The sequence below is a fragment of the Salmo trutta genome, chromosome 8, assembly GCF_901001165.1.
Source record: "Salmo trutta chromosome 8, fSalTru1.1, whole genome shotgun sequence".
Lineage (NCBI taxonomy): Eukaryota > Metazoa > Chordata > Actinopteri > Salmoniformes > Salmonidae > Salmo > Salmo trutta.
In genome coordinates, this window is record NC_042964.1 from 36,197,673 (window position 1) to 36,222,214 (window position 24,542).

General features: G+C 44.8%; 2 protein-coding genes across 6 annotated transcripts in view; both read right to left on the reverse strand.

Annotated features, from left to right (window-relative positions):
• Positions 1-389: 389 nt before the first annotated feature.
• Positions 390-5,355, reverse strand: LOC115198791 (uncharacterized). Of its 2 annotated transcripts, XM_029761070.1 has the most exons (5): positions 5,012-5,355; positions 4,694-4,832; positions 2,338-2,586; positions 753-967; positions 390-503 (listed from the first exon to the last, which is right to left on the reverse strand). In XM_029761070.1, exons 1-5 carry the CDS (start codon positions 5,091-5,093, stop codon positions 493-495), a joined length of 696 nt encoding a protein of 231 aa, XP_029616930.1. In that variant the 5' UTR covers positions 5,094-5,355; the 3' UTR covers positions 390-492. The 2 variants fall into 2 exon arrangements, with proteins under 2 accessions (XP_029616930.1, XP_029616929.1); XM_029761069.1 differs by lacking the exon at positions 390-503 and having other exon boundaries at positions 628-967.
• Positions 5,356-18,012: 12,657 nt separating this feature from the next.
• Positions 18,013-24,542, reverse strand: part of LOC115198793 (sulfotransferase 4A1) — a 33,343-nt gene continuing 26,813 nt past the window's right edge. For 3 of the 4 annotated variants that reach the window (XM_029761073.1, XM_029761072.1, XM_029761074.1), the window contains exon 7: positions 18,013-19,817. In XM_029761073.1, the coding sequence (XP_029616933.1) occupies positions 19,705-19,817 (113 nt within the window). In that variant the 3' untranslated portion in view covers positions 18,013-19,704. Of the gene's footprint in view, positions 19,818-24,049; positions 24,150-24,542 lie in introns of all 4 variants that reach the window. The other variant, XR_003879295.1, reaches the window with a different exon arrangement.

The following is a 24,542-nucleotide window of genomic DNA, read 5'->3' on the forward strand; positions in this document are numbered from 1 at the left end:
ATTAGAGTGGTGCCATGCTGCTTCCATTCTGCTTCCATTCTGCTTCCAAAGCTCATAATTACCCCAAACAGTCAGCTATAAGAAGGATTGTGCTTCTCTCTCCTCTCCTCTAATGAGAGATGGAGAGCTTCTCTAAAACTCTATTTATAATCCCAATGAGCTCTCCAATGATTCATGTGCTAACAGAGACATCATTTTACAGGAGGCAGGGGCGGGACCTTTGATCGCCGTGGGTGGGGGGCTGGTTGGGGAGGGTTGGTGTTGAGGATTTCTGAGGGGTTTTCAAGTGGAATGACCCTCTCTTTATCTCCCCTTTCTAGGACACTAATTTAGAGAACAGTCTGAGTCTCTTGACCATGGCAAGTTAAGAGTTGCACTCGACTCGTACCACCATACTTAGCCAGGAAAGCCGAACAGGACATTTTTCCGTCTTTGAAACCAAGCGACACGTTGAGCTTGCGGAACTGCTTCTCATCCAAGGTGATCCAGCTGTCATCCAGTATCTGGGAATGTTGATAACAAGGAAATAGGGTGGGACTACATTAGGGCAAGGTGTCGGAAAATATACTGTATAATGACTGTATGGTGATATAATCTTCATAAAAATAAACTGTGGCTCACATAAAGGACCACTAATGTCAAGGCCCTGAGAGCTTGAAGGTTTTCTACTTCTTATTTAGCTCCAAGCAGAGCTCAAGTACAGCAGGGGTCAAGTAGAGGTCAAGTATACACGACTGTCTCGAACTTCTGACCTTCTTTAGATCTCTCAACGACAGCATTCCGTCTGAGCTTCTGGCCGTTGCCCGGATATGGTCGTCGAGGGTAACGTGTCTGTGGTCCAGCCTCTATTTGAGCTTCCTGAACATAATGTTCTCCACTGTGCGAACCCTTGGACCCCCCCACAGTGGTGCTGGGGGAATACACTGGCCTGTTGTTCACCAAGGCATTCTGGGATTGGGAGTTCAGTCTGTTGGTGGCAGAAATGTAGTACATATTGCATTAGAACAAAAAACACTTCCTCTCTAATGCCTCTATAACTTCACTTTACCCTTTGTTATTATGGACCCCTTGTCTCTGTCTGATCACCTTTCTCTCCCTCTCTTTCTCTCCATCTGTCACTTTCTCCCTTCTATCTCCCTCTGCCTGTTCTCCGTAGCTGTCAGAGCCTTTGTGGGGGTAGTGTATAGTGCCTGTCTGTGTCTCTCCTGTAGGCAGGCCCAGGGCCCTGAGGGACTGTCTGTACCTGACCCTGCAGGACCCTGTGCCTAAACCGGCCTCACACAGCCTAGAGTACACAGGACACAAACACAACACCTCTAGACTCTAGAGCCGGCTATGTTCTGAAAGAATAGCAAGGTAATGAATTGTGTTAACATTTTTAAAAGGATGTATAGATTTTTAATGCCATCTTCAAAATGTATGGAATTTCAATTATATATATCGTTTTAAATAAACCTATAGAGTAGTCTATCCAGCAGTTCAAATTGTAATCAGTAGTTTTTATGTTTTCATTATTTTTGGAGGACGTAAAGTCCTGTTGAAGTGTGTGTGTGAGAGGGGCAGGCCGTAACATGGTATGATCCTTCTCAGGTCTTCATGGAGAACAGAGCCTGTCTGTCGCGGGTCACAGTCCCCTAAAACCTCCAGCATGGGACCTATCTGATCACTCAGCTTATCACGCAGCAAGCCCTTCACCTGCAGACACACACGCCTCAATACACACCACAATACACACCCCAATACACACATCAACACACACCCCCAACACACAACCAAATACACACATCAAAACTCACCCCCAATACACACATCAACACACCCGTCAATACACACCCCAATACGCACCATAATACACACCACAATACACACACCAAACTCACCCCAATACACACATCAACACACCTGCCAATACACACCCCAATACACACCATAATACACACCACAATACACCCCGATGCAACTGCAATACACACCCCAATACACACATCAATACACATTACAATACATACCCCAATACACACCTCAATACACATCACAATACACACCCCAATACACACCTCAATACACACAACACAACAGAGAGGAACTGTATATGTCTATGTTTCCTAACTCAATATACTAAAATGGGTGAAAACAGAAGAAAAACAATTCTGTGCTATGTTGTGTTTTGCAGTTTATTTACGGTAGTCCATGTGTCTGCTGCCGTGGGTGCCTTTTCAATCCACTGTGGATACTGAGTCTCATTCAACTCCCTCTGCTCCTCCTTAGTCAACAGACACACACATGAACATGTGCCAACACATCAACAAACACACACACACACTGAAATTCCTGTACCTGAGCCACATCCTCCATGATCTCCTGTGCACCCTCCTGGGGTTGAGCAGCTTCAGGCTGGGCTGGGTGATGACCCCAGTGTGCTCTGGGTCCAGCAGGATCAGGAGCTCTCTGACCTGGGCTGGGCTCAGACGGGGCCTGGGGGTGTGGCGCTCCCTGCGGCTGGACCAGGAGCCCTGGGGACCCCTCGGGTTATACTGGGGGACTTCCAAAGCCTGACGAAGGTCTGCCCTGGTGATCCTCCCTATCCTACACGGTAGAGAGACATGACACACCCTCTTTGAGCTCTCTTCCTCATTTAGGATATAGGTGTAGGAGTTGCCTTTACATTTGTGCTTGAAGCCCCAGTTTTGAATAGTGAAGTGTTTTTCATTCAAATAGTTAGGTAACGTTAGTTGCAACTCGTCGGTGTTGAAAAGTGATCTTCTGACATTAGCAGCCATAGGCTTGTGTAAAAGTGTTGTTTTACCGTTAGCCAGCCGTCTGTTGCCCTTGTGTCGTTTTGAACAGTTATCAGCTTTATATGGGATGGTGAATCACACAGAGACACTGTGCATCAGCGTACGTCACCCCAGCCTAACACAACTTCTCCCTAGAGTCTGTCTATAACACACGCAGGCTGGCTTCCAACCTGCCTGTCTGGAAAAGCAAATTATTGGCGGGAGGCGTGCGCGGACGCCATGTTTGATCTGGTACCCACAGAATTGATTATTAAAACAGTTGATGAGGAGGATTTTGTTCTTTCTTTAGTGCCATAAAAGGAGGAGTTTCTGACAGATATGTTTTGATTTCATATCTGGGATCGGCTTCACACGCGCTCAAACTTGGACACCGATGATTGTTCCGTGTAAAGCTGTAGCCCATCAACATCAAACACCGCTGTGAATTAGATATATGAAATACATTCTCCACTAAAGTTTAGTGTAAGTATCACGTTTCATATGGCTGATGTGGACTGATTTGAACATCTCGAGATAGAACTTGAGGCATGATGATGTTGATGTCGGACATGGTTGTCAAATGAACATATGGCGACTGAGTGAGTAACTAGTGGCCATATGTAACTCCGTTCCTGGACATCAATAAGCTGCAGCTAATGGTCTGCCTATCTGTAATCTGATGAAGTACTGTGTTTATCAAAATATTTTACGCTGTGGTAGTTCTGTCTCCTGTCCCTTGTTTCCACTCCTTAGTGAGGACGAACCCTGTCCAACTGTTATAGGGTAGTACTATACTGAAAGCAGTGAAGGATTGGAACAAAGGAAGTGGAAGTGCATCCCTGCTAGACTCAGATACCGCTCCTGGGGGATGGGGAGGGGAGTGGGAATTTGAAATACTCTCTCGTGGGCAGACTACGTAAACACAATCGAGCATCTGACCAAATAATGTTCTGGGTTAACCGAGATAAAATGCGAAAGTCACCAGCAGGGAATTGGTAACAGACAGAGAGCATAGTAATTAAGTTAATCGTGTCACTATGTTCACTTTCATACCGGCAGGTCAGGCTCTGGAAGGTGCTGAGGCTCATGGGAAACAGGAAGCTGCTGAGCATGGTCCTCAGGTCTTCCTGTGACACCAGTCCAGAGAGGGTGACATCAAACGCTAGCACGGCTTGTCACACTAGGGTACAGCTCACACACAACTAACACACACACACACACACACACACACACACACACACACACACACACACACACACACACACACACACACACACACACACACACACACACACACACACACACACACACACACTTTACGTTGGGGAGTAGACACACAACACTAATGACAGGAAGTGACTCAACGCTGTGGTTGCCGTGGGGATCACCCCCATATGATGTGCAGTACTACACTGCTGCTGCCTTCCCACAAATTAGTCATGATTAACACACTAACTCAGGAACAGATTTTTCTGGGCAAACATTTTAATGAGAAGTGTTCCCTCTGTCGCGACGCATACTAGCGCGCCACTTAGAGCCAATTTCCCCTCTCTGTCTCATCTAAGAGGATAACGCACGGAACAGGGCCAGATGGTGACATACAAACAGAATCAATAAAACACACACAACTACGCACACATGCACAAGCAGGAGCGTACAAACACATGCATGCACGCACGCACGCACACAAACACAAACACAAACGCACACACGGTCTTAGCTTAAACCAATCTGGAGAGATGGTATTCTCCCAACCATATCATGTGATGCTCTCACTTTTCAACAGTGACCTTGATAAGATCTTTTAGCAGTTGGCCAAATGTTTAGCTAGTGGATAATCTATGTTTGTTGGACAATTTTCTCCACTGAGTTGGCCACAATACATATGGCCCCGCCATCAAAGTTGACTATTCTACCTTTTTCCAGGAAGAGCATCTGCAGCTTGTCTTGAGTCAGGCCTTGGATCTCCTGTGTATCTCCTGTTGCTGTCCTGGGACGCTGCTCTGTTCCTCTGTTTTGTCTTGTCTGGAGGACTAATCCCTAGCCAGCCCAACGCTGTAAAACACACAATGTTGTCAGTCATGTCCAAGACATATTGAAGTGTTCGGCTGAAGCTTTAATGGTTGGAACTCTGTGTATATTTGTCTGCGGGTCTGTGTGTCTGTGTGTCTTAACAGATATTTAAGTGCCTTATGAACCGATTGTAGTCATTTGAGTTAAGACTCCTACGTTACCTAGCTTTGGAGGCTCCGGGACAGACTTCCTGTACCTGTTAGATTCCAGGCCCAGCTTCTCCAGGAACACTTTGTAGGACATTGTTGACGTTAGGGCTTTAGTGGGTCCACAGTCTGCAGTGGAGAGGAGATGAAATCATAGTCCGTTTTATCGGGAAAGTAAACCGAAGATCAGAATAGGAAATGAGAGATAGAGGGGCAACACTCCGTGAGATATGTGCTGAAAATAAACAGAGCGAGAGAGAGAGAGAGAGAGGGTGAGGAAAAGACGGAGATAGAGATAGTGTGTGTGTGTGTATGTGAGCGAGAGAGACGGACAGAGAGAAAGCTGGAGGAAGATTTTTTAAAAAGGAGAGAGGGTGAGACAAAGTGAGAGAGAGAGCTTCCCGAGTACTGAAACCAATTAAAGCCATGTTAAATGAACCTGTCACACAGAATCCTCTAGAGCCACATCACTAAAAGCTGGGTGACGTTTCTGGAGTGGATTTGACTGCAGGGCCCAAAGTTTTAAAAGTCAATTAGCTCTCTCTCAATGAAAAGACAAAGGACTGACCACAAAGTTAGCATTAGTTATCATGTCTTATCCAAAAGATTACTTCTGACCGTAGGGAGTACTGGAAATAGTTGGACCCATCATCCATGATGGGTGTGTGTGTGTGTGTGTGCATGTAGTCTCTCTGTGTTAAAGGGAAGCAGTAGTTCTCCAGTATCCTGCGCAGCTCGTGTTGCTGGATCTGTCCGTCTCGGGTTGTAGTCGAACAGACGAAAGGCCCGGATTACATTCCTCAGGTTGCTCCCAACCTGCAGAGTTTCAAAACCATAAAAACAACTCAGAAGTGTTTGTGTGAACTCCTAAACTCTGTCTGCAGCTCTCTGACTTTCATCAGCACGAGCAGTGGTATCGACGCCTCTGATTATGAAGCCTTGATCTGTTGACGCAGAGCAGAGTGTGTTCTGTTCCCCAAAGCACTGTGTTGGGGTGAGAGGGGAGGGTGTAAACACAAGTACTGCAGACTTCTGAGAGACAGAGAAGGAGCAGAGGGGAAGGGGAGGGATGTTCGAGGGATGAGGGCTGAGTCAGAGAGATTACAGTAGGTTTGGATTTGGAGGCTAGATACAAACTGATTTAAGTCAGACTTATTTTGTGATTGTTAATGAGGGTAGTTGGAGTGCTATTTTTGGGTAAATGAGGGGTTAGGGCAGATAGCTGGGGTTGAGTTTGGGGTACTTCTAGAGGGGTTGAGCTACCTACAAACATTTCTGTTTGTAGGTAGCTGTAGGTTACCGGTGGTAAGTGGTAACATTTGTGGGTAGTTATGCAGGTGATATATATATATATTATTTAACCTTAACTAGGCAAGACAGTTAATAACAAATTCTTATTTACAATGACGGCCTAGTAACAGTGCCTTGTTCAGGGGCAGAACGACAGATTTTTAATAAGTACAGTATGCTGTACACCTATAGGATGACTAGCCATAAAGTAAATTGTGTTGGGTTAGCTATGGGGAGTGTCCTTTATAGCCACTGTGTGATCACCCCTTCCTCCATCTTTCCTCGTTCTCCTCCACACTTCAGCTCGTAGCTCGGGGGCACCACGGCAACCATGAAGGAACAGGAACAGATAGATCCTAAATATACCCCGTTGACTCTTGGGTAATCAGAGTTTTTTTCTGTCGCCCAAAGAGTTCTCTGTCTAATTGCACTCTGATTAGCAGCACTGCCAAACGTGTCCCTGAAAGACAAGCAGGGGAGCCTCCCTCTCCCCACTGGGCTATCACACTGACATTGTCGATACGGCAGTGTGTCGCACATAATACTGTCCCTCCAAATGGAGAAGGTTAGACTGACAGAAAACAAGCTGATAGAACACCCTCAGGGTCGTATTCATTAGGCACCAAACGGAAGAAAATGTATTGAAATAAGGAGGGACTACCTGAACTTGTCCAATAAAAAAACACTTATTCAGTTTTCGTTACGAAACGTTTTTAAAATGTTTTCTGTTGGATTCCCTAACAAACCCCAACCACCTTAACTGACCTAAAATGATAGCATCATATAGTACTTTAGTGTCACATCATTTTCTGGATCATAATGAACAATACTAATTCAAGACTCGATTCCAAAGTCGTTTGAGTCCGCCTTTTGATTCTCTATTCTCTGTTGTTAACTTCCGAACAATCTCCCACTGTTTGTAGAACCTAACAACTTCGACAACTATGAAGGCTTTCAGACAAGCATACCAATTACCCCTTGCATTAGGGCCAGCTTTCATTCTCTTCTGCTGGAGTCAGGGGAAAGGAAACGCTAGCTATGCCGTCGTGTCGTGTTTAAAAAAAGATCAAATGAAACAGAATTTAATAAAGACAGATATATATATATATGATTCCCCCCTCCATCTCTCATCCCTTCCCCCAAACAAAGTGGATTCTGTGCTAATTAGAAATGTGTTAAAATCACAAAGGAGAAAGAGAGAGGAGAGCTCACACTATTAATGAGCAGAGACACAGGGATATCATCATCCAATCTCCAGCGCTATCTCTCGATCGCTATCTCTCTATCTCCTCTCTCTGCACACATGGGCTACGGCTACTCCCCCTCTCCTCTCTCCTTTTATCTGCCTTTGTTTCTTCCGTTTCTATTCCCTCTCTCGCTTGCTCGCTCTCGCTAACTTTTTGCTTTCTCTTTCTCTGCTTTTCTCGGTCTCTCTTTCTCTTGCTCCGTCTCTGTGTCCCTTCCTCTCTCTGTCTTTCTTGCCTCCCTCGCTTCCATCCTTTTCTTGCCATCTCTCTCCCATCTCCCATCCCTCTACCTCCATATCGCTCCTCTGTCTAACTCTCCCTCCATCCCTTCCCCCTCTTCCATCCAAACCTCTCCCTCTCTCCCATCCCTTCCTCCCTCTCTCCCTTTTCTCCCATCCCTGTCCCAGCCAGTGCCAGTTCTCCATTAGGCAGCTGTGTTCAGGTTGGCATGGCTGGGGGCCTGGCACGGTGCCACAGTGAGAGTGTCTTAGCGGCCCTCGCCACCCGCCCGCCCGGCCGGCCCTGAGCTCGTTAATTAATGAAAGCTCTGTTGTTTTTGTTTACCGGCCTGTTATATGTTAATCCACCAGGATATCTGTGTGTTTGTGTCCTTGTGAGCTGGTTAGAATGAGATGGATAACACAGCCACAGATCTAGTCACTCAAAGGGGCGTTTGGGGATGGGCTACTGACTGTGACGGGCCACATATCATCTCTGTCTGTCTCTCTCTCTCTCCTTGTCTCTGTTTCTCGCTCTCTTTCTCCGTTTCTCACTCTTTATCTCAATTCCCTGTTTCTTACTTTGTCTCTCCTCTGGTTATAGTCTATATTTTATACATAAAAAGTAGGAACAAATATTCACTCACTACTGTAAGTCACTCTGGATGAGAGCGTCTGCTAAATGACTAAAGTGAATGTACATTTCTCTATCTCAAACTGACAAAGCCAGTGAAGCCACAGTAACTTGTCATTATTCACAGTGTCATAGGGTCAATTGTGTGGAGATGTGTGAGTCTAGGTCTGACTCTGAAGATGCCTTGTAAACAGTGTGTAGTGACAGGCCTAAATAGTGTTCCCTCTCCTCTTTCTGTCAACCAGAACTCCTCCACGTGCAATCTAACCTTTCCTGTCACTATGAATTATGGGTAGGAGACAAGCAGAGGGATGCGGGTGGCTCTCTGAAGAGAGGGATGAAAGAGGAGACGGGGGGAGAGAGTCAGAAAGAAATGAAGGGAGATGGATCACAAATAGAAGTTAAGAGGAGAAATCACAGTGACACAGAGGGGAGAAGAGGGAGAGAGGGAGAGAGGGAGAGAGGGAGAGAGGGAGAGAGGGAGGAAAATAAATAGAAGAAAAGAGAGAGAGTAGATCAGAGAGAAGAGTGCTGCTACCTGTACGTGTGTCTGTCAGTTAGAGGGGTAATTCTTCTCTGGTTAGAGCATGTCAGTAGAGGTGGGGGATAGAGGGGGATTTGGGAAGGTAGAGAAACTAAGACTCAAAGCATACACCTCTACTCAAGGTGACATAGCTAAACCTCTTTTCGATGCATTTGAAGTTAAGCATGAGGAAAGTTGGACTTACAGAAGTATTATTGATTGAATGAGAAGTTCTGGAACAGCGAAAGACATAGAGAGCCCACTCAGATCGACAGCGAGAAAAAACACAGCGAGAGAACCCAATGACGCCAGAAAGAGAGTGTTCCTCATTCAAAGGTCCTTGGATGGTTACTCCAGAAGTGAGCTAATGTTCTCACTCTGCACTTCTCCAAGGAGGTGGAGGGGGGAAGTATCAGAGGGGGGAGGTAAGAGGGGGACTGCGGTCTAAATTGAATATTGATAAGTTAGGCGCGTGTGCAGGGTAAACAGCTGTGACTGGTATTTCATCATATGTGTGTGTGTATCACTCATTACCAGCCACAGCTGTTCCTCTGGGACTCACCACGCTATGCAGAGACGACTCATCAGAGAGTGACCAGAGACACACACACACACTCATACACACGCACGTGTGACTGCCCTGAGCTGTGATGTACACTCTTAGAAACCTAAAAGGGTTCTTCGGCTGTCCCTTGACGAACCCTTGTTGGTTCCAGGTAGAACCCTTTTGATTTAGTTCTCTCCAGAAATCTTCGATCAGGTTCAAGTCCGGGCTCTGGCTGGGCGACTCAAGGACATTCAGAGACTTGTCCCGAAGCCACTCCTGCATTGTCTTGGCTGTGTGCTTAGGGTCGTTGTCCTGTTGGAAGGTGAACCTTCACCCCAGTCTGAGGTCCTGGGTGCTCTGGAGCAGATTTTCATCAAGGATCTCTCTTTGATCCATTCATATTAACCTCGATCCTGACTAGTCTCCCAGTCCCTGACGCTGAAAAACATCCCCACAGCATGATGCCACCACCACCATGGTTCACCGAAGTGATAGTGCCAGGTTTCCTCCAGAACTGACGCTTGGCAATCAGGCCAAAGAGTTCAATCTTGGTCTTTAGATGCCTTTTGGCAAACTCCAAGCGGGCTGTCATGTGCCTTTTACTGAGGAGTGGCTTACGTCTGGCCACTCTACCATAAAGGCCTGATTGATGGAGTGTTGCAGAGATGGTTTTCCTTCTGGAAGGTTCTCCCATCTCCACAGAGGAACTTTAGAGCTCTGTCAGAGTGACCATTGGGTTCTTGGTCACCTCCCTGACCAAGGCCCTTCTCCCCCGATTGCTCAGTTTGGCCGGGCGGCCAGCTCTAGGAAGAGTCTTGGTGGTTCCAAACTTCTGTCATTTAAGAGTGATGGAGGCCACTGTGTTCTTGGGGATCTTCAATGCTACAGAAATGTTTTGGTACCCTTCCCCAGATCTGTGAATGGCATGACAATGGGCCTCAGGATCTCATCACGGTATCTCTGTGCATTAAAATTGCCATTGATGTTTGTTCTTTGTAGCTTATGCCTGCCCATACCATAACCCCACCGCCATCATGGGGCACTGTTCACAACATTGACATAGGCACACGATGCCATACACGTGGCCTGTGGTTGTGAGGCCGGTTGGACGTACTGTCAAAATTGCTAAAACGGCATCACCCTGCTGTACCGCCTCAGGAAGTCCATGTAGTCCACGTCTCTCTTAGACACCAACAGAAGGCGGCTTATGGTAGAGAAATGAACGTTACATTTTCTGGCAACAGCTCTGGTGGACATTCCTGCAGTCAGCATGTCAATTGCACGCTCACTCAACAGTTGTTGCATTGTGTTGTGTGACAAGACTGCACGTTTTAGAGTGGCCTTTTATTGTCCCCAGCACAAGGTTCGCCTGTGTAATGATCATGCTGTTTAATCAGGAACATTTCTGGGATCTTTTATTTCATCTTATGAAACATGGGACCAACACTTTACATGTTGTGTTTATATTTTTGTTCAGTGTAGTATGGCTCCTACGTGTGCTGAACATTCTTCTGGATACATAGGGACATTATTATATTGACATGACTGCCCCATAAAAACATCAAGATTACAAATTCACAGATGAATCACTTCCCATCCCACATAGACATGTATTTTGGTCATGTTGGTCACCTCCCTTCTATATAGAACAGTGTCTATCTTCTCCAGGCTTGTGTTGAAACAACAAGGTGTGCATTAGTGTCTTTCTCTCTCTCTCTCTCTCTGTGTGTGTGTGTGTGTGTGTGTGTGTGTGTGTGTGTGTGTGTGTGTGTGTGTGTGTGTGTGTGAGTGAGTGAGTGAGTGAGTGAGTGAGTGAGTGTGTGTGTGTGTGTGTGTGTGTGTCATCCAAACCTGAGAGAGAGAGAGAGAGAGAGAGAGAGAGAGAGAGAGAGAGAGAGAGAGAGAGAGAGAGAGAGAGAGAGAGAGAGAGAGAGACCTGCTGAACCAAACCAACCACTGGGTCATGTAACACAGATAGTATTTTCACCTGCAGGTTACAGGTGATGTACCCACCTGGTGTTGCTGTCTGGTCTCTGTGCTGTAGAGGAGGGTGTAGAGCTGTAGGGTCTCTGTGCTGTAGAGGAGGGTGTAGAGCTGTAGGGTCTCTGTGTTGTAGAGGAGGGTGTAGAGCTGTAGGGTCTCTGTGCTGTAGAGGAGGGTGTAGAGCTGTAGGGTCTCTGTGTTGTAGAGGAGGGTGTAGAGCTGTAGGGTCTCTGTGCTGTAGAGGAGGGTGTAGAGCTGTAGGGTCTCTGTGCTGTAGAGGAGGGTGTAGAGCTGTCTGGTCTCTGTGCTGTAGAGGAGGGTGTAGAGCTGTAGGGTCTCTGTGCTGTAGAGGAGGGTGTAGAGCTGTAGGGTCTCTGTGCTGTAGAGGAGGGTGTAGAGCTGTAGGGTCTCTGTGCTGTAGAGGAGGGTGTAGAGCTGTAGGGTCTCTGTGCTGTAGAGGAGGGTGTAGAGCTGTAGGGTCTCTGTGCTGTAGAGGAGGGTGTAGAGCTGTAGGGTCTCTGTGCTGTAGAGGAGGGTGTAGAGCTGTAGGGTCTCTGTGCTGTAGAGGAGGGTGTAGAGCTGTAGGGTCTCTGTGCTGTAGAGGAGGGTGTAGAGCTGTCTGGTCTCTGTGCTGTAGTCACCCTGCTGTACCTCCTCAGGAAGTCAATGTAGTCCACCTTTACACTATCTCTCTTAGACACCCACAGGAGACCAACAAAGTCAGACTGTTTACTCAGCGTATAAGGATCACTAGTAGAGGATGGACAAGGATGGTGATGGTGATAAGGAGGATGATAAGGATCAAGCTCACATTCATCATAATCATGACAACAATGCTGACATTTAAATACGAACAGAAAGAAAAAAGTATATATTTTTCTCTAAAACTTCTGAGCAAGTCCAGACTTTTGCCCACAACAACTCAAGTGAAGAGTAATCAAGTCTCCTTGGCGTCAGACGGTAAGAGCAGGGTTCTGCCTGTGTAGCGTCAGGTGGGTTGAGCTGTAATTCTGGGGCTGGGTGGTCGGGGAATAGGTGGTGTTCAGAACGGGTCACACCTGGGGAATCAGCCCACTGCGTTTATCCTGACCCCAACAGTGGAACGGTATCTCTCTTAAGTAAGCCACACACACACACACACACACACACACAGATGGAAAGGGAGATACGCTCGCAAGCACACACAATCACACACACATGGATAGGTAGAGATATACACACACACCTATTTTGGTGGCTCATAATCAAAGTCTAGTCTCTAATGCCCTGCCCTACATCTTACCACGGTGTAATCTAGTGCTTCTGCTCCCTACAGAGCTCTATGGCATTGAGTCTTATTATAGATGCCACACTGTCTAATTATCACTGCTATCAGCAGGCACCGAGCGGGACGCCGGGCTAGATCCACAGGAGTACTGCACCGCTCTGCATGCTCTACATACCTGGGAACGGGGCTGGTGTGTAGGTAAAGTGTTCCAGTGTGAAGGTCAGACCCAGGTCATGATGTTTTAGTGAATGTGCGGAGGAGTAGAGATAGGGAGTTTTTAGTACTGGGTGGTACTTTCACCTTTCAGACATGACAGACTCGCTCTGTTTCTTTCTTTTCTCTCTCTCTCTCTGTCTGTCTTAGTCTCTGTCCATCATCCGCCTCTATCTTCCCCTCCACTCCCTCTCTGTCCATCTCTTGTTTGTCTTTCTGTCAGTCTGTCTTATTTCTCTTTCTCTCCCTCTCTAACTCCGCTCTAGGACTTACCTGTAATTATTGGAGTAAGTGTTCTCTAACGTACGGCAACCACCGCCTGCTAAATAATTGATCGCGATAAAAAAAAGAGAAAGAAAACGCACCAAGCTCTCAATCTCTTCTCTGAAAGTGTTTGGGAAACAGATGAAGGAGACAAAAAAGGAAAGGAAAGAGAAAGAGGAGGAAGACAGAGGGGAAAAAAGCGGCTTGTGGCATCTCGCTCCCTCAAGCACAAAGCGACTTCCACATCAAAATGTCACCAGCACAACAGCTGCTGCTCCTGCAATATAGTCCTTTAAAGAAAACTTTCAACAACTCCCCTCGAAAAACACCATCTTTTTAATGAATAAGGCTCAGAAAGACTGAGAGAAGGGGAGGGGGAGGAAGAGGGAGGGAGGGACACAAAGTGCTGATATTATGGGTGGAAATCTGTGTGGGAAAGACAGGCAGTCAAACTGTCAGGCGTGAGCGCTGAGACGGAACAAAGAGGAACAGTGGAGACAATTACATTGGCGCTGTGGAGTGACGAGAGCCATCGCACAGCAACACACCACGGATGGAGGGAGAAGGGATACACCGTATACATGATAAACAACTGTGCTGTAGGTGTATATCACTGTATATCACTACCCATAACACCACTCCGCTACTGATCAATGATAAACAGGTGTGGATGAAGAACAAACAGTGGGAGGTATATGAACACAAAACGTAAACGCGCGAACAGCTACACTACGTCAGTAAATATCGTTCAATGTCCCCACTGCCTTCATAAACAATGCGAGGGAATGATCCATTTCATCAATGAGCAATGTGACCAATGCCATTACGACTATCAGTGATGCATCAAGAGAGTCGCATTTCCCTAAGTGGTCCGCATGTACTGGACAAACATAAAAACGCAACATGCAACAATGCCATTGATTTTACTGAGTTACAGTTCATATGAGGAAATCAGTCAATTGAAATGAATTCCTTATGGATTTCACATGACTGGGAATACAGATATGCATCTGTTGGTCACAGATACCTTTAAAAAAAATGGGCCTCACAATGGGCCTCACAATGGGCCTCAGGATCTCGTCAATATGTGTTTGTGTATTCAAATTGACATCGATAAAATGCAATTGTGTTCGTTGTCCATAGCTTATACCTGCCCATACCATAACCCCACCGCCACCATGGGGCAATCTGTTCACAACGTTGACATTAGCAAACCACTCGCCCACACAATGCCATACATGTCTGCGGTTGTGAGGCCGGTTGGACGTACTGCCAAATTCTCTAAAATGACGTTGAAGGCGGCTTATGGTAGAGAACTTTACTTTAAATTCTCTTGTAACAGCTCTGGTGGACATTCCTGCATTGTGTTGTGTGACAAAACTGCACGTTTTAGAGTGGCCTTTTGTTGTCCCCAGCACAAGGTTCACCTGTGTAATGATCATGCTGTTTAATCAGCTTCTTGATATGCCACACCTGTCAGGACGATGGATTATCTTGGCAAAGGAGAAATGCTTACTAACAAGGATTTAAACAAATTTGTGCACCACATTTCAGAGAAATAAGCTTTTTGAGCGTATGGAAAAATGTATGGGATCTTTTATTTCAGCTCATGAAACATGGGAAACACTTCATATTTTTGTTCAGTGTAGTTCTGAAAACAGAAAAAGGCAGGACACCCACACCAAACATCTCTGCACAGCAGAGATTGTCATAAAAAGTTATAAAGAAACTGAGAGACCTCCAAGACTATGTAGTAAGGCTTAGTAAGAAAAGTTTAAATACTTTCAGATACGGGAACGTGTCCCCTCTCCATGCGCCATAAAACCCTTTTTTAACAGTGTATGATAAGGGAGCACGTCACCTGTCATTACCAAGACTAACCTCATGTCTTATACTGCCATCTAGTGGCCAAGATAGTCAATGACAAGGCAGCGGTGGCGATGTGGAGCCCGGAGCTAGAGAATCAGCATTACTTTGTCAGACTAAACAAGAGCAGAACGTAGGACACCTCTGGGGTATACTACAAAGCAGGTTCAATGAGTTAGCCTGCTAACTTTGATAAACAACCAGAAATAATTTTCTGGTTCTTTAAAAAAGCTAAACTTAGATATGTGTTTTTGGTTGTTGAGTCAATTAGACCATGCCCATTTCAAGCATATATCTTTTTTTAAATTACAAGATTCTACTCTACCTTTATCCAGGGTCCTGACTCTATAGTCTACTAATCTACCTTTATCCAGGGTCCTGACTCTATAGTCTACTAATCTACCTTTATCCAGGGTCCTGACTCTATAGTCTACTAATCTACCTTTATCCAGGGTCCTGACTCTATAGTCTACTAATCTACCTTTATCCAGGGTCCTGACTCTATAGTCTACTAATCTACCTTTATCCAGGGTCCTGACTCTATAGTCTACTAATCTACCTTTATCCAGGGTCCTGACTCTATAGTCTACTAATCTACCTTTATCCAGGGTCCTGACTCTATAGTCTACTAATCTACCTTTATCCAGGGTCCTGACTCTATAGTCTACTAATCTACCTTTATCCAGGGTCCTGACTCTATAGTCTACTAATCTACCTTTATCCAGGGTCCTGACTCTATAGTCTACTAATCTACCTTTATCCAGGGTCCTGACTCTATAGTCTACTAATCTACCTTTTTCGGCAAGTTAGCTGGCTAACTCATTGAACCTGCTTTGTAGTATACCCCACAGGTCACAGATCTGTTTGTGCTGTCTTGCCAACTCCTATTATCATTGGAGTTGGCAAGACAGCACAAACAGATCCCAAACCAGTCTACAAGAGACCCACACCTGCCCTCTCTCACCATGGCCAGCATGGCGTTGAGCTGGGTCTGCGTGAGGGGGAAGAGGAAGGCCTCCACCACCTGTCTGAACTCCCCCCGGGGTCACTGAGCCGCTCCCCTCAGGGTCCAGGCCTTTGAACGCTGCCCTCACATCCTCCAGCCTCTCCACCAGCCTCCGGGGGAGCAGGGCCTTGATCTCCCCCAGGGACAGATGCTCATCTGGGGCTGACTGTACCGATGAGACTGGGGAAGGACATGGAAGTGATTAGGAGTCTGTGTGGGGGACACTGTTTGCTGTGTTTGGTTTAGATTTATTCCAGGGTTTTTCCCTTACTGTACATTCTCATGTTACGTTATGAGTAGGCTATGAGTTGAGAATGATATATGAATGAACTCACCAGCTGTGGGGACATGGGAGAGAGAAGGGTGGTAAATCGAAGGTGTGATGCATACAGTACTCACTGGAGAGTTTTTGGTGTGTGTGTGTGTGTGTGTGTGTGTGTGTGTGTATGTGTGTGTATGTGTGTGTGTGTGTGTGTGTGTGTGTGTGTGTGTGTGTGTGTGTGTGTGTGTGTGTGTGTGTGTGTGTGTGTGTGAGAGAGAGAGAGACAGGTGAAACCCAGGTGAAATAATTCATGAGAGCAGGGTGTTCTGTTCCTGTGTCACATGAGGATTGTTTACAGTGTCTTACTCCTCCCAACGCAAACACATCATAAATCCACTCTAGGCTACTATTCTATTTGAATTGTGTGTTTAGCTATCAGACAGGCACCTTGTAGAGGAGATGGTTGCCAACTTGTCTCAGTCAATCAAAGCAACAGCAATAGGAAACATTTTTCGTCGGGACGAGAGCAGAATTTAAACATAAAAGGCTATTATTATTTTACTTCAAATTAACCTTTTCATAATTAGAATAAACTTTGAAGTCGCCCCAAGGTTAATCACAACATTTACATATTTGCCTCCTGCTTAGATTATGTTCACTACAAACTAAAATGTTTGTGTTGTTTTATGCAAATTATGTCACAAATGAATTTGTGAATTTTCACTTGAATGGAATGTACCGTTTGTAATTTAGACATATCTAAATTAGCTTCTGTGATCTTGCCAATTTAAATGCTTGTTTCTTATAAATATTTCATTTGACTTGGCTTGATTAATTTAAAGCTTCAATTAAAAAAGCACAGATGAAAAAGGGCAGGAAGAAATGTAACCTGCTACAATTCAATTTATACTATTCCTCTGAAGTTAGTGCTCAAGTTTAGACTATTGCGAATTGTTGCAATGTTATTTGTCCTTTTCATTCTATCATGTAGCATTAGGACAACTAATGTGGTTGCTGATTGAAAGTTATAGTTACCCTTTTTCTTTACGTCATGTCGCTCTGGATAGATTGAAATTGTTGCTCTCTGAGTCTGACCTGAGTTTCCCTCCGTTTCTTCGGAGAGCTTCGTAAAAGCGCAGGAGAACGCAGAGAACGCGTTGTGGTTGTCATAGAGATGTATCGGCACCGTTCTATAGTTCCAGACTCCTCCCGGAAGTTATGTCAGGTTTCACCTTCGTGCCTTTGCCTCTACTTCAAGCTAAATATTCTTCATCCAGAGTAGTAGACCCTCACTCAACAGTAAACACCCCCCATCGAGTGGTTAGTGATAAGGACTACTGTGATACTGTAGATGTCTAGGGTTGTTAGACCTAGTGTTAACTTATAGCTTACTGAAGTAATAATACAAATAATAATAATGTATTCAATTTCTATAGCGCTTTTCATTAAAAAAAAGAATCTCAAAGTGTGTGAAAAAGCAAAACGATCAATAATCAAATAAAGCGGCTCCGGTATATGGTAAGAGCAGGTCTGGACTGCGAGTTCCAACCAGAGTTGAGCGTTTTGAGTGTGCAAAAGTTGAGGGAACCACATGGCTTGAGCAGAGGGAGGTTGTCAACGGAAGTACCAACATTTATACTTTGACTCAAAATTGCTAGCAAATAATGCAAGTGCATTGAAGACATCACACACACAATTGTCCTGAAGACATAACTTTATTAATAAACCAGCAAGCAAGCATGTAAAGCACGATGCATTATACCCAGGTTAGGACAACCCTACAGGCATATAAAAACCAAACAAACAGTACACACCATTACCTTGTACAGGTGGGCTGCAGCAGGATTGCCAGCGGTCGTAAACAGAGAGAATGAGAGAAAAAGCTGACAAGAGAGTTCATTTCCCTTTCTGTTTATTGTCTATTCCACTTGCTTTGGCAATGTAAACACATGTATCTAAAGCCAATTGAATTGAATCGATAGAGAGATACAGACAGAGTGAGAGAAACAGAGAGAGAGAGAGAGAGAGAGAGAGAGAGAGAGAGAGAGAGAGAGAGAGAGAGAGAGAAGGTAAGAGGGATGTCCTAAAGCAGAGACCTGAGCCTGTGGGAGGGGTCTGTTGTGGATGTTACCTCCACATCAATGAAGACATTCACAAGTGTCCAGCAGAGCAGAGGGGTTGGGGGGGGGGTCCTACTGGTCTCTCTGGGGGCATTTACAGCAGAGAGGAGGGGGAGGCGGAGGAGGAGGAGGAGGAGGAGGAGGAGAGAAAGAGATGCAAGCAATGGAAGAGAAAAGGGTCTACATGTACTTGGGGGAGAGCACACAGAGAATGCTGGTAACATGGAGGGATACTCTGTTGTCTCAGTGTGGGACAGTAACTCTATAGGTGGCTTTGGGTCTGAGGACAGAGAAAGGCATCACTTGAGCAGCATAAACAAACAGAACTGATATAAAAGGCGGTTGTGATGTGTCATTTTTGTGATTTTGCTCACACACCAGCATGTACACACACACACACACACACACACACACACACACACACACACACACACACACATTCCCCATTCACCTCGGCAAGAAAGGTTGATACAAAAAGTCTAGTGCTGATTAAGCTAATGCCCATTGAAAGCCTTTTTGTAACAAACAAGCTATGTAATGTACTGAAAGTGAGAAACGTGTGCTAAAAGGAAGGACTAGGTAAAGTAGGAACTGACCAGGATACAGCTAAAACGGAACACTTGCTCTGTATCAAAGGGCAGTCATGGGTGGTCTCTATACTTGACTCTGGGCTGGACTTATGATTCCCCACCATAGCATTCATACAGCGTTTAAAAAACATAACAGCACTGTCTCAACGTCAAGTGTTGAACAAGACGTGTAAGCTTCCTCTGTACAGGTTTGGCGACGGCGCCACAAACTTCCATGCGTTTCCCTCAGGCTTGGGGCCACTGCCACATACACAACTTGCTAAAGAGCACTGGTATATACACATACATACTTAGCGGTACATACTGAAAATGAATGGGATGATGGGCGGAGAGGGGGGACATAGATGGGGGTGGGGGATGGAATCTGTGCCACATTGGGCTAAAACAGGATCTCGCTTATTGGCTGAGAAACTGACCGCTTGATTGATGAATCAAAATTGATTTGTGAGCTTTTGAAGGACGCACTCTTTATATGGATTGATTGGTGTGTTGATTGACAGCTATACTTTGCTGGTGTAGCGATTGATATATACAGTATATCCAAAACGTGATTGTTTGATTGATTGATTGATTGATTGATTTATTGAGTGATGAAGAGAGGCAGAGTGTACGGTGTTTAGGCAGCAGAAGGAGGAGTGTAGTCCGTGGTCGTGTCGCTGTGGTCAGTCGGTCCGGTCCTCACAGGCCGAAGTCAAAGGTCAGGTCAGACTTGCCCATCTTCTGTCTATACACCGTGTCAAACTTGTCATTCATAGACACGGTGAAGATGTCCTGCCACAGTCCCACGCGACCTGACAGAAGAAAGAGTTACATGGTCATACATCACTTCTGTTTTAGCTATGAATGAGACGAATGGCCGAGAGGAATGGTCAGCAGCCAATATGAATGTTATCATTTTGAAACCTTCTTTATTGCATATTGATCAGCTCATAGGCTATCTATGCTTCCTTATGACTCCCAACTGTGTACAGTGAGGTCCATAATCACCCTCGATAGAGATGAGCAAAAAAGACTGTACGAAACAAATAATACAAATACGGAGCTATATTGTATGCATATTTTTTGGGGGGAAATTATATTATTTTATACTAAAACAATTGCTCAAAGAGATTTTGTTTAACAAGTTATATTTAGCTAAATAGTTCCATAACGTCAAAGATACAACAACATATTTTACTGTAGGTAATCAAATCAAATCAAAAATAAAATGTAATTTGTCACATGCTTGGTAAACGGGTGTAGAATTGAAGTTAAATGCTTACGGCCCTTCTCAACAATGCAGAGTGAAAATAGAAACAATAGTAGAAAGATAATAACACAATGAATAGATACACAATGAGTAACAATAACTTTGCTATATACACAGGGTACCAGTACCAGGTCGATGTGCAGGGTTTCGAGGTAATGGAGGTAGATATGTACATACGGTGTTTTCAGGAAGTATTCAGACCCCTTCACTCATCAATCTACACACAATACCCCATAATGACAAAACAAAAACATGTTTTTAGAAATGTTTGCAAATGTATTAAAACTAAAAAACAGAATGACCTTATTTACATAAGTATTCAGACACTTTTCTATGAGACTCGAAATTGAGCTCAGGTGCATCCTGCTTCCATTGATCATCCTTGAGATGTTTCTACAACTTGATTGGAGTCCACCTGTGGTAAATTCAATTGATTGGACATGATTTGCAAAGGCACACACCCGTCTATATAAGGTCTCACAGTTGACAGTACATGTCAGAGCAAAAACCAAGCCATGATGTCGAAGGAATTGTCCGTAGAGCTCCGAGACAGGATCGTGTCGATGCACAGATTCGGGGCATTGAAGGTCCCCAAGAACACAGTGGCCTTCATCATTCTTAAATGGAAAAAGTTTGGAACCACCAACTCTATCTAGAGCTGGCTGCCCAGCCAAACTGAGCAATCAGGGGAGAAGGGCCTTGATAAAGGAGGTGAAACAAGAACGCGATGGTCACTCTGACAGAGCTCTAGAGTTCCTCTAGAGATGGGAGAACCTTCAAGAAGGACAACCATCTCTGTAGCACTCCACCAATCAGGCCTTTATGGTAGAGTTACCAGACGGAAGCCACTGCTCAGTAAAAGGCACATGACAGTCTGCTTGGAGTTTGACAAAAGGCACCTAAAGGACTCTCAGACCATAAGAAACAAGATTCACTGGTCTGATGAAACCAAGATTGAACTCTTTGGCCTGAATGCCAAAAGTCACGTCTGGAGGAAACCTGGCACCATCCCTACGGTGAAGCATGGTGGAGGAAGCATCTTGCTGTGGGGATGTTTCTCAGCAGCAGGGACTGGGAGACTAGTCAGGATCAAGGGAAAGATGAACAGAGCAAAGTACAGAGAGATCCTTGATGAAAACCTACTCCAGAGTGCTCAGGACCTCAGACTGGGGGTGAAGGTTCACCTTCCAACAGGCCAACAACCTTAAGCACACAGCCAAAACAACGCAGGAGTGGCTTCGGGACAAGTCTCTGAATGTCCTTGAGTGGCCCAGCCAGAGCCCGGACTTGAACCCGATTGACCATCTCTGGAGAAACCTGAAAATAGCTGTGCGGTGACGCTCCCCATCCAACCTGACAGAGCTTGAGAGGATCTGCAGAGAAGAATGGGAGAAACTCCCCAGATACAGGTGTGCCAATCTGGTAGCGTCATACCCAAGAAGACTCAAGGCTGTAATCGCTGCCAAATGTGCTTCAACAAAGTACTGAGTAAAGTTTCTGAATAATTATGTAAATATGATATTTCAGTTTTTGCTTTGTCATTATGGGGTATTGTGTGTAGATTGATGAGGGGAAAAAACTATTTAATACATTTTAGAATAAGGCTGTAACGTAAGAAAATGTGGAAAAAGTCAAGGGGTCTGAATAATTTCTGAATGCTCTGTACGTAAGGGTCACTGTTGGGGCGACGTTATCAATGTACTTTTTAATGAAGCCACTGATGTGGTAAACTCCTCAATGTTCTCGGATGAATCCTGGAACATATTCCAGTCTGTGCTAGCGAAACAGTCCTGTAGCTTAGCATCCGCTTCATCGGACCACTTCCGTATTGTGCGTGTCACTGGTACTTCCTGTTGGGAGTTTTTGTTTGTAAGCAGGAATCAGGAGGATTATGATTTGGTCAGATTTTCCGCAGATTTTCCGCAGCATGGTTGTAGTTGTAGTTCCACATATTTATTTATTCCGTGAAACGTTTGCAACACACCAAAATACTTCTAACAACAAAACAACAAACCGTGACGAAGAGAAAATAACACTACTCAAAAATGTACAACCCACAAACCCAAATGGAAAAAAAACCTACATAAATATGATCTCCAATTAGAGACAACATGAACCGGCTGTCTCTAATTGGAGATCATCCCAACAACCCCAACATAGAAATAGAAACATAGAAAAATAGCATAGAAACAGATAACAAAAAAACCACCCAAAAACACCCCCTGACACGCCCTTACCTACTCTACTATAGAAAATGACATCTTACAAGGGTCAGGACGTGACACAAAGGGAGGGCCTTGTATGCATTTCTGTGTGTGGAGTAAAGGTGATCAAGGGTTTTGTCGCCTCTAGTTGCACAGGTGACATGCTGGTAATAATGAGGTAAAACGGATTTCAGTTTCCCTGCATTAAAATCACAGGCCACGAGAAGTGCCCCCTCTGGATGTGCATTTTCTTGTTTGCTTATGGCCCTGTACAGCTCATTGCATGCTGTCATAGTGCCTGCATCGGTTTATGGTGGTAAAAAGACAGCGTCGAAAAAATATAGATGAAAACTCTCTTGGTAAGTAGCATGGTCTGCGGCTTTTTAGGTTTTCTAACTCAGGCGAGCAAAAACTAGAGACTAACATTAGGTAACGCGCACCAGCTGCTGTTAACTAAGAGACACAGCCTCCCACTACTCTTAACCTAGGGTGCAGAATATCTAGAGCTGCCGACTCGCTGAAGTAGAAACCTTCATCCAAATCGAGGTTAGTGATCGCTGTTCTGATGTCCAGAAGACGTTTTCGGCCATAGGAAATGATGGCGGAGAAATTATGTCCAATAAAAGTTACGATCAGCATAAGAAAACACAAAAGAGCCTAATTTGTCAGCTCGTAAAACGGGCGCTATCTAATGCGGCGTCATCTCATACATCCAAGTATGGGGTTCTCTTCTGCTTTGCATCCTTATTTCGGCGCCAAACCCACCACTGGTGTGCGTAGCCAAAGAGCTCTATTTTCAAGTTATCCAACGAATGTAAATTCCGGGAGTTTGCTAAAATGGCATTGGTACTTGGATTGGAACCGGTGCTATGGTCAGAATACATGAAAATAGAGCTCTTTGGCCACGCATACCAGCCTCGAAATACCAGCCTCGAAATAAGGCTGTATAAGCAGAAAAGAACCCCATCCCTACTGTAAAATATGGTGGTGGATCTTTGATGTTATGGGGCTATTTTGCTTCCACTGGTCCTAGGTCCTTTGTTAAGATTAACAGCATCATGAACTTTACCCAGTACCAGGACATTTTTGCCAAAAACCTGGCTGCCTCTGCCGCTGCCTATTTTTCAATGGCCATCTCAGTCTACAGATTTGAACCCCATGGAAAACCTGTGGTTTGAATTGAAGAGGGCAGTCCATAAGAGCAGACGATGGATATCAAGCATCTGGAAAGATGTTGTATGGAGGAATGGTCTAAGATCACTCCAAATGTGTCCTCCAATCTCATAAAACATTTTAGAAAAAGGCTCAGGGCCGATATCCGCACAAGGTGAAGTATTGAAAGGTGTCGAAAACAGGGCTGGCAATCATTTTGACCCCTATCTTTTTGAGAGAAAATCTCTTTCTCTGAGAAATGGTATTACCATCAAATAATTTCCCCAATTTTTGGAGTACACCATATAACTCAGTATGTGTATTATTTATTTGATACAGTCTTTTTTGCTCATCTATCAAGAGTGCCAATCATTTTGGGCCTATGTACATATGCCTATGTCTACAGACATGGACTCACCTGTCCTCCAGTAGTGTGTATAGGAATGTGTGTTTATGGCCCTATTAGCTCAAGGCTGTGTGTTAGACCAGCACCAGGCCAGAGGCTAGGGGTCCATGCACTAAAAGAAACAGAATATGGAGAAAACAAGACAAATCTGACGAAAAAATCATAAGAAAAAACAACATAACAAAAATCTACAATGATCAAAATGAAAAAAATTGAATCATATTATAATTATATTAAAATGACATTCATAAATCATAATGCAAAAAAAAGTACAACAAATGTGAACGGATTTCCAAACTGAACAGTAAGGTGCAACTCCTAGTGCCAGAAATCAAAGCTGTAATTACTATGTTTAACCACAGGGAGGCGTTGCAGAGTAAAAATAGGAGTACATGGAAATGCCCTTAATGAATGGTCCAGAGTGCGATATTCCCTATTCCTTTCAAGGTTTATGCTGGGGTATGTACAACTGATTCATGATCTGCGGTTTGCTACAATAAAGCTC